Source organism: Trachurus japonicus, chromosome 10 (assembly GCF_045865225.1).
Source record: "Trachurus japonicus isolate A0001 chromosome 10, Traja_1.0".
NCBI classification, from domain to species: Eukaryota; Metazoa; Chordata; class Actinopteri; order Carangiformes; family Carangidae; genus Trachurus; species Trachurus japonicus.
This window is the reverse complement of record NC_140916.1, coordinates 7,486,303-7,501,668: the sequence shown is the minus strand read 5'-3', so window position 1 is coordinate 7,501,668 and position 15,366 is coordinate 7,486,303. Positions and strand designations below refer to the sequence as shown.

Here is a 15,366-nt window from a genome sequence, read left to right as displayed (position 1 = left end):
ACCTGTCATGCAACATGCGCAGTAGCGGCTGCACGAAGCCGGAGAGCATCAGTCCTCCCATCAGCACCACGGACAGCCGCTCCCCGCCTCCACGCACACATCCACAGCCACAGCCACAGCCGCTGCTAAACGCTCAGACGTGACGTGGCAGCAGAAGGGGGAGAAAAAAAATAAAAAGAAAAGAGGGGGAAAAAATGCTCTCATTCACGTGATGGAAGCAAACGCCTCACTATTTATGTAAGTGTCTGTGTGGTATTTAAAGGCAGATGATGTGCGTAGTGAACAGGGCTGTGCAGACCATAAAGCAGGAATTATGGATGCCGTCAGATCAGGGCTTCCACTGGTAGTAGTGCACTCAAAGACAACAGGGTTAATGTACGAAAAAATCATATTCATTTTTATATGGATGTGAATAATGTGTGAGTATTAAATATATAAAAAATGTCGATGTTGGGTTTTTTTTCCTAAATAAAGCGGGCCTCTTTTCTAAAAGAAAACGAAAAAAATATATACTAAATATAAATAGGCTATAAATAAATAAATAAATATTTAAATTCAATTTAACATGTGTGTTCATGTGTCTAGCCTATAGAAACAGAAGGGAAGTAGTGTTTATAAAAACTAGAATTATCACCTATGTCTGAGACTACTTTGATGTCACATCCTTACTTTTCCATAATCATATAAAATATGAACCAATTGTGTGAAATTTTGTCATAATTGCTGTGTTAAGTCTTGAGTAATGACTTAAAAGTACTTTCTGAGGTCCAATTGACCTTGCCCTTTGACCTTCAACCACTAAAGTGTAATCAGCTCATCCCGAAGCCCCAGTGGACATTTGTGGAAAATATGAAGGGATTCCCTTGGAGATATTATTGTGTTCATAGTCTGAGGAAGTTTTTCAAAATGTCACTGAGATATTGTGTTCACAAGGGGCGGGTTGGGAATCACCATGGTCACTGTGCCCCTGACCTTTGACCCCCAAATTCAAATCACTTCATCCTTGAGTCCTTGTGAATGTTTGTGCCAAAATGTAGGAAGTCCCGCATCAAGGTGTTGGTGAGATATTGTGTCATATACATGCGGACAACCCAGATGGTGTTGCCGCTGAGGGATGAAAAGGGAAGTTTTGAACAACTACATTTCCATGACAACCGGGAAACTCCATGATGAAAACTGTGACATGATCAAAAGCTCCAGAACAGCTACCGATTGAATTCTGCAGTGCACAGACTTTATTCTCAGCTGCTGTTTCCCAGGATCAATAACTCAGCTGTGAGTCGGTGTGTTAAAACACTTATCCATCACCGCGGGAGCCTCAGCAGGCTTGCACTGTGTGTGTGTGTGTGTGTTTTCTAACGTGGGACCTTTTGTTTACGTTGAGATTTAGCCTCTGACTAAATGAACTGAAGAACAGATGAATGGGGCAGAGTGAGCGATTGGACGAATGACTCATATGGTGTGAAAAAAAAACTTTGGCAGAAGCAGTTACAAACTCATCATATGATCTCTTTTTTATGGAGAGAGCAATGATTTATATACTGCATGTAATCTACGGTGTGTGTAAAGATATGTAGGACTTTTATGTGATGGATACTCTTCAGTACAAAGCAGCTGAGTTTCCCACTGGTGAGCTACATACAGTATTAAGATGGATTTCTACTCCAGAAAGTCAAAGCTCAGAAACTCGACTTTTCAACATTGTGTAGTGCTGTGCTGTTCATCTTGATTTGACAAACACAACCTGCTGCAATATGATGTCACAAAATTCAGGCAGATTAAATCCTGAATATCCCTTATGCAACATTTGTGTGGTAGAAAAAGATTGATATTTGTGGTTTTACAGGATGAGCTGCCACTCACTAGGAGTGTTTTTATTAGTTGAGACATGGCTAATATTCACTTCTTCAATAAAGAATGACAAATCTATCATCCAATTGACCAAAAATGATCTGAAATATTAAATATAGATGTCAAACTGGCTCATATAAAATACTGTGAACCACAATAAAAGCTGAGCCAGTCTTTAAAAATAGAATTGATAATGTGGGCGATGATAGAAATGACTTTTAACATTTCAAAGAATTCCCTCCAGAGGTTTTTTTCTTTTTTTAATTCATTTCTAAGAGCTCCAATATGCGAATGTGGTCAACGCTGTTTCAAAAACGTCAAAACAGTTTGTGTCACTTTTCCGCTCATTCTGTACGATTGGTTGAAACACATTAAAAGAGCTGAACAGGAACTTTGAGCTTTTGTTCTTCCAGTGAAAATAAAATCCATCGCAAGTGAAGTTTTTTCTTCTTTTTTTTCCCACACAATTTTGATCCATATCTCATTCATCATCACTTTCTGTCAAACAACTTGGGCGGCCTTCCCGTGGTTTAATTCTGACTGACATGGCGTTCCATTTGCATACACACATTAATCAGCACCATATGCATAGAGATTAATGATTTATGTCACAGGGCATGGCTCTGGTGTTACAGTCAAGAGGCAAGCAATCGAGCACAAGGATCCTTTTGTGTTGTGTTCAGAAAAAATGTTCAGAGGCTGGCTGTGGGCCACGTGTGTGACTGACAACTATGTGCCATACCAAAAATATGTCAGGCCCAATGCACTGAACCAATCTATCGTGGTACTGTACCTGGCATGCAGACCACATTTCTCCTACTGCTGAGAAAGAGTTACGTCTGTTGTCGCATTCTTATTAAAATGAAAATGAAGCCTTTGACAGATGTGGACTTGTCGCTGCTAAACATCTTGTTTTTCACCGAGTGCCGCCAAAGGAGCTTGTTTGTTTTCAGTTCAGAAGTGATGGACGGTTGTTCTGCCGAATCCAGAAAAGCTTCATGGACGTAACTTCAGAGCAGTGACAAGATAAATTACTTGGAAGAGGCAGGAGCACAAGACTCTGCCAGACTGAATGACACGTTCATGTAAATCACGAAGGATGGAGATTAAAATAAAATAAAAATAAAAAAACAGAGCAGGCAGACTGGTGGGATTTACAAAATATATGTATTTGAAATATTTTCTTTTTTTTAAAGTATATTTTTTGGCTTTTCATGCCTTTATTTGATAGGACAGTTGAGAGTGTGACAGGAAATGGGAGGCAGAGATGGGGGGAATGACATGCAGGATAGGGCCGTCCGACGCGGGACTCGAACCGGGGCCGCCTGCAGCGAGGACTATAGCCTCAACACATGGGGCGGGTGCTCTACCAACTGAGCTAAACTCGCCCCGTATTTGAAATATTTTCAACTGTTCATCTGCACAGAGAATTTGAAACTGGATTCGAAGCAATTTTGATTATACTGAAATGATTGAGTGTAAAGAAAAGAGAAGATGTGTGATTATGGCCCATACATCTAAAATCAACTCAGTACTCAGTAATTGGTTTAGTTTAAGTTAGTTTAGTTTAGTTTGATGTGTTGCAGAGTTTATAGCTTTATGTGTACAGTGTAAATCAATAGTCTGTTTTAATTATCTTAAAATCATTTTACAGTACAGATATTTTTTAAGCGAAACATTATCTCGTATTATGTATGTAAATCCAGAAAAATTACTATAAAACTGAATCTGAATCTGCATCTTGTTCCTTGGTTGTGCTCTGGACCCAAAATGCAAAATTTGAAGACGTAAGAGAAAAAGGAAAACACCAGTTTTATTGGGGCAGAATGCAAAATAGAGTTGAGATGGTGTGGGGAGGGCAACACAGGGAGTGGATGGAGGCAGGCAGGCCAAGAATCGAGATGCAGGGAATGTGAATAGTCCAAGAGTTGCTGGGTCAGTGGCATGAGCTGGAGGGGTGTGGAGGCTGGGCAGCGTAGTGGCGTGGGCGCTGGTTTCTGGAGGCAGAACACAGGAAACACAGGTAGGTGAGTTCAATCCAAGTCACAGGTAACAACTCTCTTTAAGTGCACAGGCCGATCTGCCATGGAGCGGCGGCAATCTGGCGCGAGCACACAGGAGGCCAGCATCTTTATACTGCTCTTGATAATGATAAACACCCAGGTGCGTTGCAGCCAGCTCTTCACCTTGTAAACCACGCACAGCCTCTACCAAGAAAACACACACACACACACACACACACACACATACTGCCAACCCCTGGTTTCCACACATCAATGCATTGATGGTGTACTTTAAAGAGGAGCAAGATATTTAGCTTTACTATGCTACATTTTCACCTTAGTTAAAAGTCAGGGAAATCGTGATGGTTAAATAAGTAAATTGCAAGTTGTGTGGTGTCCCAGCTCTCGTCTCTGCACACCAAGATACATAATACACATCGTAACATCTTATATGATAAAACATTATCCAACGCTCCATGGATTGCTTTCTCGCCGGCTTCCTTAAAAACCAATGCACATGGCCAGGAGCAGGGTTAGCAAAACAGCGGAAAAGCGAAGGGACTTGCATAGTTCCCCTTTAAAAACAAGACTAATCAACAGACAACAGACTAATCAATTGATAACATCAAATAATTAGCCACAGATAAGCAGTTCAAAAAGAGACAGCAGAAGCCAAACTAAAATAAATGAGAAATAATAAAATACAATAATTGCTTTGACACACTGAGCTGAAGATGCTCTGATAAAATTATTCTGTCATTGTTTTTATTCCCATTAAGTAATACAAAGATTCAGACTATTTCCTTTTCTGGTACATAGATGTTAAATGAGGACACGACAGGCATGACTTGTTAAGCGGGTTTCAACCTGTATGATTTCAAATGAAAATTGCAAAAATAAAGAAAAGATAAAACATGATTTGTAAAATAATTAATTCTGCTGTCCTTTATTTCATGGATCAGAGCCCTCATTAGAGCAGCACAGCAAACAGGCAGAACGCTGACATGGTCACTCACTGGGTTCCTCCTGGTTGCTGAGTTTTCCTTTTAGTTATTGATCAAGGTCTCCTCAAAGTCTGAACAGTGCTTTCCTGACCAATAAACAAAGCACATATATGAACCTAAATGAACCCATCTGATGCATTTTCATGTCAGACATATGTTGCACATTATCCTTTAACGATAGTTACAGTCCAGATTGCGCTTATTCAATATGCATACTTTGTAAATTGAATGGGTAATGCACAGATGTCCACCCTCATGCAATCCATCATCTAACAGTGCTGGGCTCTGGTACAACGCTGCATTGATGAAGCCCGGCACTGTAGTAGATTTGACCCCTGGATCATTAAATAAGCAGATCGTCATAATGGAAACTGAGTCTTCCTCCGTCAGCAGATGTTTAGTAAGCCCAACACCAGCCGAGGTTACGATGGCGGCATGGAGCCAGAGCTGTTCGGCAGGAGAGCTCCCTCCCAGTGTTTCTGGACTTGCTCTCTACTCCAGTGTGCGAGGGGAAAATCCTCAAGGAGCAAAGAGACGTCACACCCATAAATTAAATGATGAAAGATTTTTTTATGCACTTTTATTATGCAGTCACAGTGCTTTGCTCGCAAACATTAACAGAACTGGAGATTAGTTTTTCTCTCTTCTTTGTAATTATCTTATTTCTAAAACCCAATTAAACTCTTCCACGATCAAACTATAGACTTCCTGCTGTCTCATTTTCAGGGCAATGAGCAGTGATAACAAATAGAGTCTGGCAGCATCGCACAGGCAACAAGTGGATTTTTCCATCAAATTCAGTTCGGCTTCTGTTGTGAAACTCCGGCTGCAGACAAATGCACCGAATTAATGTATTGGACAAGAGGATCAGTGAGTTTAACTGTAAGTGCTGCATGCATGGATACATCACAATGCTAACATACTTCAGTCTCCACAGGCCCCCTGGGGCCACATGTATAGCACACTTGTCTGCAGTAAGTAGTTTTGCAGTGTCTAGAGGAGACAGTGTTGTCTCAGATAAAAAGGTTCTTTGAAATAAAATCTGCTTTTATAGTTTGATTTGTCAAGAGTTTAAGGTTTAAATGAGTGGACATTATGTTTCCACCTCTTACTTAGCGGAAGAAGTACTGCGAGTGTGTCTCAAGCAAAAAGTGTACTGTACTGAATGAGTATTAGGCACTACTGGAAACGTACTGCTGCAAACTTGTACTACTGCACTGTTATTGATTGTTATTGTAGATGCAACTTAAATGATGAAATGATGATGCAGTGTGGCTTAAACTCAACCTACTCCATCCTGAGTAAAACAGTACAGGTAGCTACTTATATTTGTGAAATTATGTTATATACATCCTGCAGAATCAGTATATTTCATCATATATAACTGCTGCGTTTAAGCTGTAACACTTTTACATCACTGAAAATGTTTGAGCCTGTTGTTGTTAGTGCTATATTGATGTAATCCATTACATTACTGTATCTCATAAAGCTGCAACTGTCATTTCATTCAATGACAACAAAGCAAATTACAGATCTCACTCGCATCCAATAAAATAATTAATAAGTTATTTAATGAATGAAGGGTGTGAGGAGGAAAAGCAGCATGATTGTCTGAGTTGTTTTTATTGTGAGCCCTACAGTCTGCCAGTCAGTCAAAAAACAACAACACAGTAGCAGTTGTGGGTGTTTTTTAGAGGCAGAGTTTAAATGTTCATAAAGATTAAGGCCCCGACCTTCTGCCACCCAAAACAAGATAAGCAGATTAGAAAAATGGTTGGATGAATGGATAGATGATTCCATTAGAAGACAAGATGTTATTGTTTTACTCTGAGATTTATTTGAATCACTTGATGCAATGTGTTTTCCTTCACAACAGACTGGAATTACGTAAAACATGTGTTGTTGTTTTTTTGCCACAGCATCAAAATATTTTCAGGGGGCACAAACCGGGCTGTAGCCCTGAGGGGCACCACCAGGGGGCTCTGGCTTCAAAGCCAAAGTCAGCCAGGGGCAAATTCATCACTATGATGCTGCCACACACTTTCCACATCCCAAACTTCAACATCAGGATGTCACTGCACACATTCTGGAGGGCCCAACACCCTCAGAGCAAACAGTCTCCTGGCTCCATCTCAAATCTGTTTCCAATGATAAGAACTCTTCAGATGTAACAATGGAGATAAAAAAGACTTTAAATGGTTATAAATTCTGAGAGAATCTGAGTCATTCCTTTCTAAATTCCTGTGTTGGAAGATTTCCCACCTACAATGAAAACCACAGACAGCTCCTTGCAGGGACCACACAGGGAAAACGACGCCGCTGCTGCTGCTCCTACAGGAGGTTTTACCATATAAATGAAGTCATCTCAAAGGCCTTTTCCCTCAAGGTGCAATGATGAAGTGCAATCTGGATTTTGCAAAGACGTCTGCTGCTCCCCTGTGTTCACTTCATTTCACCTGGAACAAAGTTGGGCGTTTCTCGGACACTGTGAGTGATGTGTCCTGAAACGCAGAATGACTGGGAGATGGCGTTTGTCTGTTTGACAGTATCTTCCCTAATAAGGCAGGCGAGCCTAATGGGATTTTTTTTTGCCGTTTGTGAATTCGTTGTTGTATACATTTCCATCTCCAGTGGACGCGGAGTCCTCCGGGCTGGCACGTCTCTGTACGTTAGCCCTGACCCAAAAGGTCTGCCCTGTTTCTAGTTTCCTCTGTTTATTATATTTCTTTGTATCAAAGCCTTCCACGTTTCACAAGACCACCGTGGAAGCGGCAATCAAATGTGGACAACGAGACAAAATACCCAGCTTTTACAGACAAAACCTCAAGGGGTGAATGAGTGTGTGTGTGTGTGTATGTGTGTGTGAAAGAGAGAGGGATTCCACAATGTGAAGTGCTGACATCTGCTGCAGGCCCTTGCAGGGCTGGAATGTGATACACTCCTTTACACAAAGGACCTTGGCCCTTGCAGCAGGCACAAGAAGACCTCTATATGCCCCTCTCCACTGGGGCAACGCACATATGAAATGTCTGTATCAGTGCCCCATGTCTGCTTTTCCCGGCTATTAACTTTGATCAAAACCACAAAGAAAACCCTCCCTTCATACCTTGATGCTGGAGAGATGGCCGCTCTAAACTTTCTTTGAGGTGGTAGTTTCTGAGCTATGTGAAACTGGGGGTAAATTGCTGCAGCATTGCATCATAAGTCTGACTCAATGGGTTCAATATGTCTCTCCAGCTCGCCTTTGATTGTTGTGTCTGTGCTGCACCAGACTTACCATATAGCAGGGGGATACACTGGTGCGTTTTGCCAACAATGGGATGGGAGGAACCACATGAAACGCAGTTGATGAGCTTCAACAGTGCGCTGGGCAAGAAAAGGAAATTGGGAACAGGAGGGAGTATTGTTCCAAGCGGTGTCTCTGCTTTGATTTGACAAATTGAGAAGCCCTTAAACATTTCCTTCCCCAGAAACATTTAGGCAGAACGCACAACAGTGTGTTAAAAAGTCCAGTGTGGGTACGCATGAATCTTTCATTTGTGTTTGGGAAAATGAATCCAGGGTTTAAACAATCACCCCATGGTTAAAACAAGTTTACTTAGGCAGATTTTTTCATGGAAACTTTCCTTTTGAATCATAAATGTCTTGATGTGAATATGTGTGTGGACTGTGGACTTCAAGTTTATATTATAAATGTGATGAACCACGATGCACTGGGCAAAGAAAAACATGTACGTAGGCCGCAAAGCATTGTAGTCCAATAACATAAAGAAAGTATGCATGTAAGTACTGTATGCATGAACACAGAGGGGGCAACTGGTTCATGCATAGTAGCATAGACCTCATATAATTGTCCTTAGTGGTTCTCTATTTGAGGTCCAGAGTCCTTGAGGGCATTCCTGGGGGTCCCCAACAAAAAGGGGTATAATTTATTTTCACTATAATGTCATCCATAAGTAACACAATGACAAATTGACTATTTGGATCATTGGTGTTAAACACTTCAAGGGTCTGTGGTCTAATCTGTGTCAGTTTTAATAACCTATGATGTGCAGAACAACTGATTTGAAATCAATTTTTAATTATCTGTATGTGTGTGGGGTGATTACAGAGAATGAAAGAAAAAAAATGCACATTTTATTAGGTTTAACTTGATTTTTATTAGAAAGGTTCAATTCTGCAGTTTTTGCAAAGTTATTCCATAAAATGTCACTTCACTCCACTCCAATGTTTATGTTTTTGTGCCAAAGTGCAAACATGTTAAATACTGTTGCTATGGTGAAAGAAACAGTCTGCATAGTTATGTCAAGAATTACTTTGTCTTATTTCTGCCTCCTTTATAACACACTGTACTGAGCTGCTTTACTTTCCCTCTCTCTGTTATCTGGAAGCTTTTCCTGGAAACTGCTGGTGGAGCTGCATTTGCCAATTTGTAACTCAAAGTGACTGAAACACCTCCTTTGGACCTCTGCAGCAGCAGCAACTGAATAGTTAACATCCCGGGGAGTTTCCTCGGCCGGGAAGTTGTACTTTATGTATAGCACCTGTTGTGCAGTCAGTTGGCAGTCTCCAAAAATCCAACCCCGGTCGCGCTGCGATATTTTATCTCAGTCTCCACCAAGTTATGACTCGAGACCTCGCCAGACAACAGAATCGTCTCGGTGTTGCGAATGGTTTCTGGGTACAGACCGTATCAGGTTTCCTGGACTCTCTCGCTGTCTCCCTCTGTGTGTGTGAGCTTTTGCTGTAATGCGTAAAGATCTGCGAGGATTTACTCAGACGGAGTCAAGAAAGCACCGTGGACGCGCGCTTCAGCCAAGATGCATCTGTGCACTTCTAATGATCTCGCGCCATAGATGATATGCGTGCCTAAGGACGCTTTTACAACTAACTCCAGGATTATAAACACGTAGAAACCAAACTTTGTCCAACTCTGTATCCAACTCTCCACAGAACCAACAGGTGCGCTCTTGCATTGCGCAGCAGCGGCAGCAGCAGGGTCTGGAAGATTTGGGAGAGGATTAGTTGAAAAACAACAAAAATCACTTTCTAAGGGACTGATGATTAAGATTATGTGGATTCTACTCTGCTTTTATCCTCTCCAAATGTGTCCAAAGCAGCACTGGTGTCCTGTAAACGACGCGTGCGTGTGGTGATAACAAACCATCCCGTCTCCAGCGCTTTGTGATCGCCAACCACCACTCATCCAAATGATCCTTCCATTATTATTCCTTCTTGCATCGCTTCTCCAACAGTATGGCTCGGAAGCTGAATCAAGTCATGTCAGCAAATTTCACCTTCCAAGTGTAAAGGAGCTAAACGGTGAGTTTTTTCAGTGCGTTTTGTCTCATCAGAGAGAGAGAAAAGTTTGTGACACATAATGCACAAAATGCTCATTCTGACGCCATTCTCTGGAGAGAGAGGGGGAAAAAAGAGAGAGGAACATCTTGCTTGAGTTTAAACTGCAATGAATGAGAGCGTTTCATTCAGTTTAAACAGCATTATCCAGGATAGGAAGTGCAAAATTACCTTTTACCTTTAAAGTGTAGCTGAGTATGTTTAAGGGGGAAAACCCTCTGAAATTTCAGGTCCCCAGGGAGAAGTTTTTCCCTGTGATCATAAAAAAAGGGCTCCATTCATGCTGCAGTCCCTCCAGGCAATGCAATTTGGTTGAACTGCACTGAGCTGCACTATCACATTCAGAAATCCAGTTTTGTGAATGTTTAATGACACAGTCCAGGTGAGACTGGAGCTGATGGTCTCAGTCTATTTTTACCCTGAGTCAATAATGACCCTACAGTGATTTCTTGCCACCAAGGCTGTTTGGCAATCAAGTAATTGCATGAATGAATTTTACACTTTGCACTGATTCATTTAGATTGCTTTTTCTCTCATCCTGCTGACATTTTGTTCTTGTACTGCTCATTTACTTTTACCCTCATAACTTCACAACCTTCGCAATCAGCTTTTTGAGAAGTGTATGTTTGGACTGAGGTTTGTAGACCTACATTAGGGGAAAACAGGACCTCACAGGGAGCAGTTCAAAGTATACCAATATGCCCGTACCCTGCAGATGCTGAACTGGTCGAACTTCATTCATTACTCAGTCGGCTATAGCCGCCGGGTTTGACTGGCCTTGTGTGAGGACATGCAGCGCTGACTTCACTACAGTAACAGTCAGGGCTGGGAAATCAGAGCCTCCCGCCGGGATCTCCAAGTTTAATCAGGACGGCTGAGAAAGGAAAACAACAGGGAGGAGTGAAGTGGAGGAGGAGGGATGAAGGAGGAGGTGGAAGTGTGGGGTGAGAGATGTTAACCTGTCAAAGAACTCTTTAAAACAGCGGTCACACGTTGGCTGAGGGCGAGCTGGCCAGGCTGTCTGTAACCTTTGACTGGAGCGTCTGAGTGCTCACTGTTCTGACGCGCTTGATTGCTGATGCTCTGTGAGACAATTTGATATCGATCTGGAGGAGGAGAGGGAGCCAAACCTGTCTGGCATGTTTAGTGGTAGTTGCCTGGAGAGTTACAGTCCCCGGCGGTATTAAACTTAGCAGTGGCTACTGATGACTTCATAAGATATCAGAGGGGGCCGTCTCCCATCGTGGGCCAAAGCCATGAAGAGTGACTCTGTGTCACAATAAGAGACTTTCTCTGAAATGTCTCCAGGAGGCAAACAGAGTGGGCATGAACTCTGAAATGTAAATTTTTGTGAGCTGCGGTCATAAATAATGTGAACATTTCCTTCCTCCACCACTGAAGATTCTGTTACAATAACATGTATTGCACATGTCATTTTCATGTGTTCACCACATGGCTGTAAGGTTCTGTGGTTATTAAGAGAAAACAACGTTAGAAATTACATCTGCAGTTGCACCAACAAAAGATGTTTTGTACAGTTTAAGAATTAAAATAGTTGAAGGAAAATGCATCGACCCGTCCACCACGGCGATGACCACAACCTCCGGTTGTAAGCTCAAGTTATTCATCTGTTGGAAAACTCTTTCTCTCACTGTTGTTTCACAGAAGATGTTGTGTAGCTCATTTCCTCGTGATGAGTGGTTTGAGGGGCCAATGTTAGCATTAACAATTGTTTATATAGCCTAGAAATTAGAAACATGAGTTTAGTATCACACATTATTCCATTACTTGCCAATGCTGACTCTTTGATACTTAACTAAAACTCCAGTCTCCCTCTAATCTAAGGAAATTATTGTAGTTGCCTGGAGAATTTATAGTCTTCATTTGATCAGGAGGTTGTTTTTTTTAAAGTTCAATGCATGTTTTACTACTGACATATGACAGTAAAACTGAACTGCATCGTCTTTAAGCTTATTAGTTAACAGCCCATATGAGCTTGTTTCATTACACAGAGATGGCCTTTGTTCATGCTACAGCATTTACAATGTTTTCCACTTGGCTGTAATTTGCTGGAAGAGCTGTCAGTTGTATAATACTGAATATCCAGCTGAAGATGCATCTCAGCCTCCCAATCACACAGGTCATCTCAGGGGACGCCTCTTCATATCACTTCTCTGAGTTAAGTGGTCTGGCTGGCTTCACTTTCCCGTAGAAGGCCATGCATGTTTTCACCCCCACCTCGCCCACCCATGTGCACAGGCCCAGGTCTTATTAGAAAAATCCGGCCGCAGATATTTGAAGGAGACGTGGATTACCTGCAGATATTCCCACATACCCCCCCCCCCCCCGAGCGCCACTAGAGGAAGGTATGCACTGCGCTAGACCTGCCAATGATCACAGAGGCTGCTGTTCCGCTAAAGATTACGAGATTAGGGGGAGAACAGGGGTTATAAGGGTCATAGGTCCAAGGGGGGAACATGTGCGGTTTTCCACGTATAGCCTGCATACATGGTGGGTGGAAGATACAGACTTGCATTGTGCATTCATTAGATTATGATGCAGCCAAATAAGCAGTTCAGAGCAGGGATTTAAAAACAGGAAAGAGAGTGGGTGGCCTTGTTAAGAATCATGCCTGTTTCAGGTGTAATGTGAAGTGTGCATCAGCCATTCATTCACAGACGACTGAGAACAGTTGTTAATGGAATACTTATATAGGAAGAGAGTGAAACGAGCGTTATTTTCGTCAATGAGAGCTCTGCAAGTAAAAATCCTATTCATTTTTTATTCAGTTTACATCAGATGACTGACAGGTGAAGACTTTCTATGACTTGTTTAGGCTTGATGCTTCTGTTTGAATGATTCAACTGGATTAGAAAATAGCTGGTTCTTTGGTAAAAGGTCAAAGTCTTTATACATAAAAGATCAAACGTAGAAGTCAACCCACAGCTCTTAAATATTTTGGTGAGAACAATCTGATCACAGATTAAAATTCTGTTGGGTATTCAACCCACTGGTGGCCAGAACAGAACAGATATATACAGTATCTCTGTTCAAAGATGCACCCATCATCCTCAATAAGTTACTAACTTTTGGATGGATTTTAGCTCTATTAGCCAGTGTGATGCAGTTTGAGCCATAACACAAAACCATTATATTATCAAATTAGTTTGTCTTGTTTTTAAATGGAATTTAGACCCCACCAACTTCACTTTTTAGCTTTAAAAATGCAACATATATACAAATAACCAACCTTACATTGCCCCAAATTATATTATATCTCCTTCTCAGCCAATTGTTACCAAATCAGCCCAGACTTGACCAAACCTAACGGCTTATATAGGTTTAAGTCTCTTGTACTGGCAGCTACAAGTGTGGCCAGCTGGCATTCAAGTTTCCACTATGTTATTTTAAGTGGTTTCCATAGTGCTTAACTCTGTGTTTTAATTTGAAATTATGATACGGCTCTTAAACCGGTGAAACAAAACTAGCTGGTCTTGGAATCTCCACTCATTCTTTAATACAGGTCAGATGTTTCCTGAGCCTGGCTCCCTGGGAAAGCTTGTTTCCACTTAGGAGAAGCTGTGCTTTGATGGATATGCTTGAATGAATGAATGTAGCACTATGCAGTTAATCATTGTAGTGGGTAGTGCAATAGCAGCCGGTATGCTTGGCTGAATTAAAACCATCAAAGAAAATGGATGGCTCGAATGTTCAATGAACTCAGCGGGAAGAGAAGAGGGCAACAATTACACGGAGTATATCACTGTTGTCAGATGAAAACCACATACTATATACTGTAAAGAAATATTAGTGTGGATGGTTAAGAGAACTTGTTTTTAAGATGAACAGTGAAACAATTGAACTGACTTTATGTCCATTCTGAGAGTCAGCACATGCAGCAGCTCCCATTTAAACATTCAGTGTAAGTAAGGAAAAAGAAAATCCCTAAATCTGCAGTTAAGTGATTTTTTCCACGTTACTGTAGCAGCAGTACAACTCCTTATCCTCCTGAATAAAGTCTATGTCTTCTGGTAGGAGGGGTTTCCCCCCCTCAACATCTTACTCCAGAGAGGGGGACCCTGGATAACACTGTCTATGTTTTCCCTGTCAGCACTATTTGAACATGGAGTGCTGTATTTGGCAAGCAAAGCATGCCACCGCCTGCCTGCTGTTTGTCATTTTGGGCAGAGAGAACACTGTCTCCCCCACCACCTCAAGCGGCCAAGGGACTTTTCAAGGGATCTGGGTCACAGGTTGAAGTTTTGCTGACGGAAAAAATGCTCTCTACAGGCCCAGTGAGTCTGACTCAATGTTAGGGAAGTTTACTTACAGACAATAGCTTCGCTGGAGATAGTCTAATGAGGTCAAATATCTTGGTCTCAAAAAATGTGGAGGAGCACAATGTGTCAAACCTGCAATAATAAATTTATTTGACCGTGAGGGAGGGATGTGCAGTTTCATGTTATCACACCAGGGGGCGCAGGCTTGAGATATTACTATTGATTCTTTATGTAATCTCTCAAAGTGTAAAAAGCAGATGCAAACATTGAATGTGGCTCTCCAGCAACAAAAGGTTGAATCCATGCAGCCCATTAATTCAATCTTCTATAATCAGCCTGTGCTGAAAAGAAATACAATTTTAGGCTATAACACATAATCTCCTCTGCCCTTTGAAGCTGTGCTGTAAACACACAATAAAAGCTGAAGGCTGCATTGGTCATTGTGAAATGGTCAAAATATTGATAATTACAACAAAAAGGATCCACCAAAGTATACATTTGTGGCCAGTGTAATCATATAGCCTTTCATGCAAGAATGAATAGCCAATAGTTTCTATCACTATTGTTAGAAATAAAAACATTAGCATCAAACAACTATAGTGTCATGGTTAGCTTGGTGAAAATCCATTGTTTTTTCTTTTCTTTTCTTTTTTTTCAATTTATTTTCTATTTGATTTAGATGATAAACAATAAGATAATCCTTTATTTGTCCCACAGTAGCGAAATTTACAAATATATTATTCCTCTAAAAATGTTCTATTATGTCCAAGACCCTTTTTTTTTTTTTTTCAATGAGCTTTATTGAAAACAGCTGTACATATAAACAGATGTACAAAAGACAGGGTTGTACGTACAATTATACAATAGAAC

The 15,366-nt window shown here is 41.2% G+C and overlaps 1 protein-coding gene across 1 annotated transcript in view; it reads left to right on the top strand.

The window, feature by feature from the left end:
- The first annotated feature begins 9,380 nt into the window (after window positions 1-9,380).
- The window catches only part of pdgfc (platelet derived growth factor c), a 46,411-nt gene continuing 40,425 nt past the window's right edge, over window positions 9,381-15,366 (top strand). Inside the window, exon 1 of the mRNA XM_085789075.1 lies at window positions 9,381-10,180. Coding sequence (XP_085645201.1) covers window positions 10,069-10,180 — 112 coding nt within the window. The 5' untranslated portion in view covers window positions 9,381-10,068. The remainder of the gene's footprint in view (window positions 10,181-15,366) is intronic.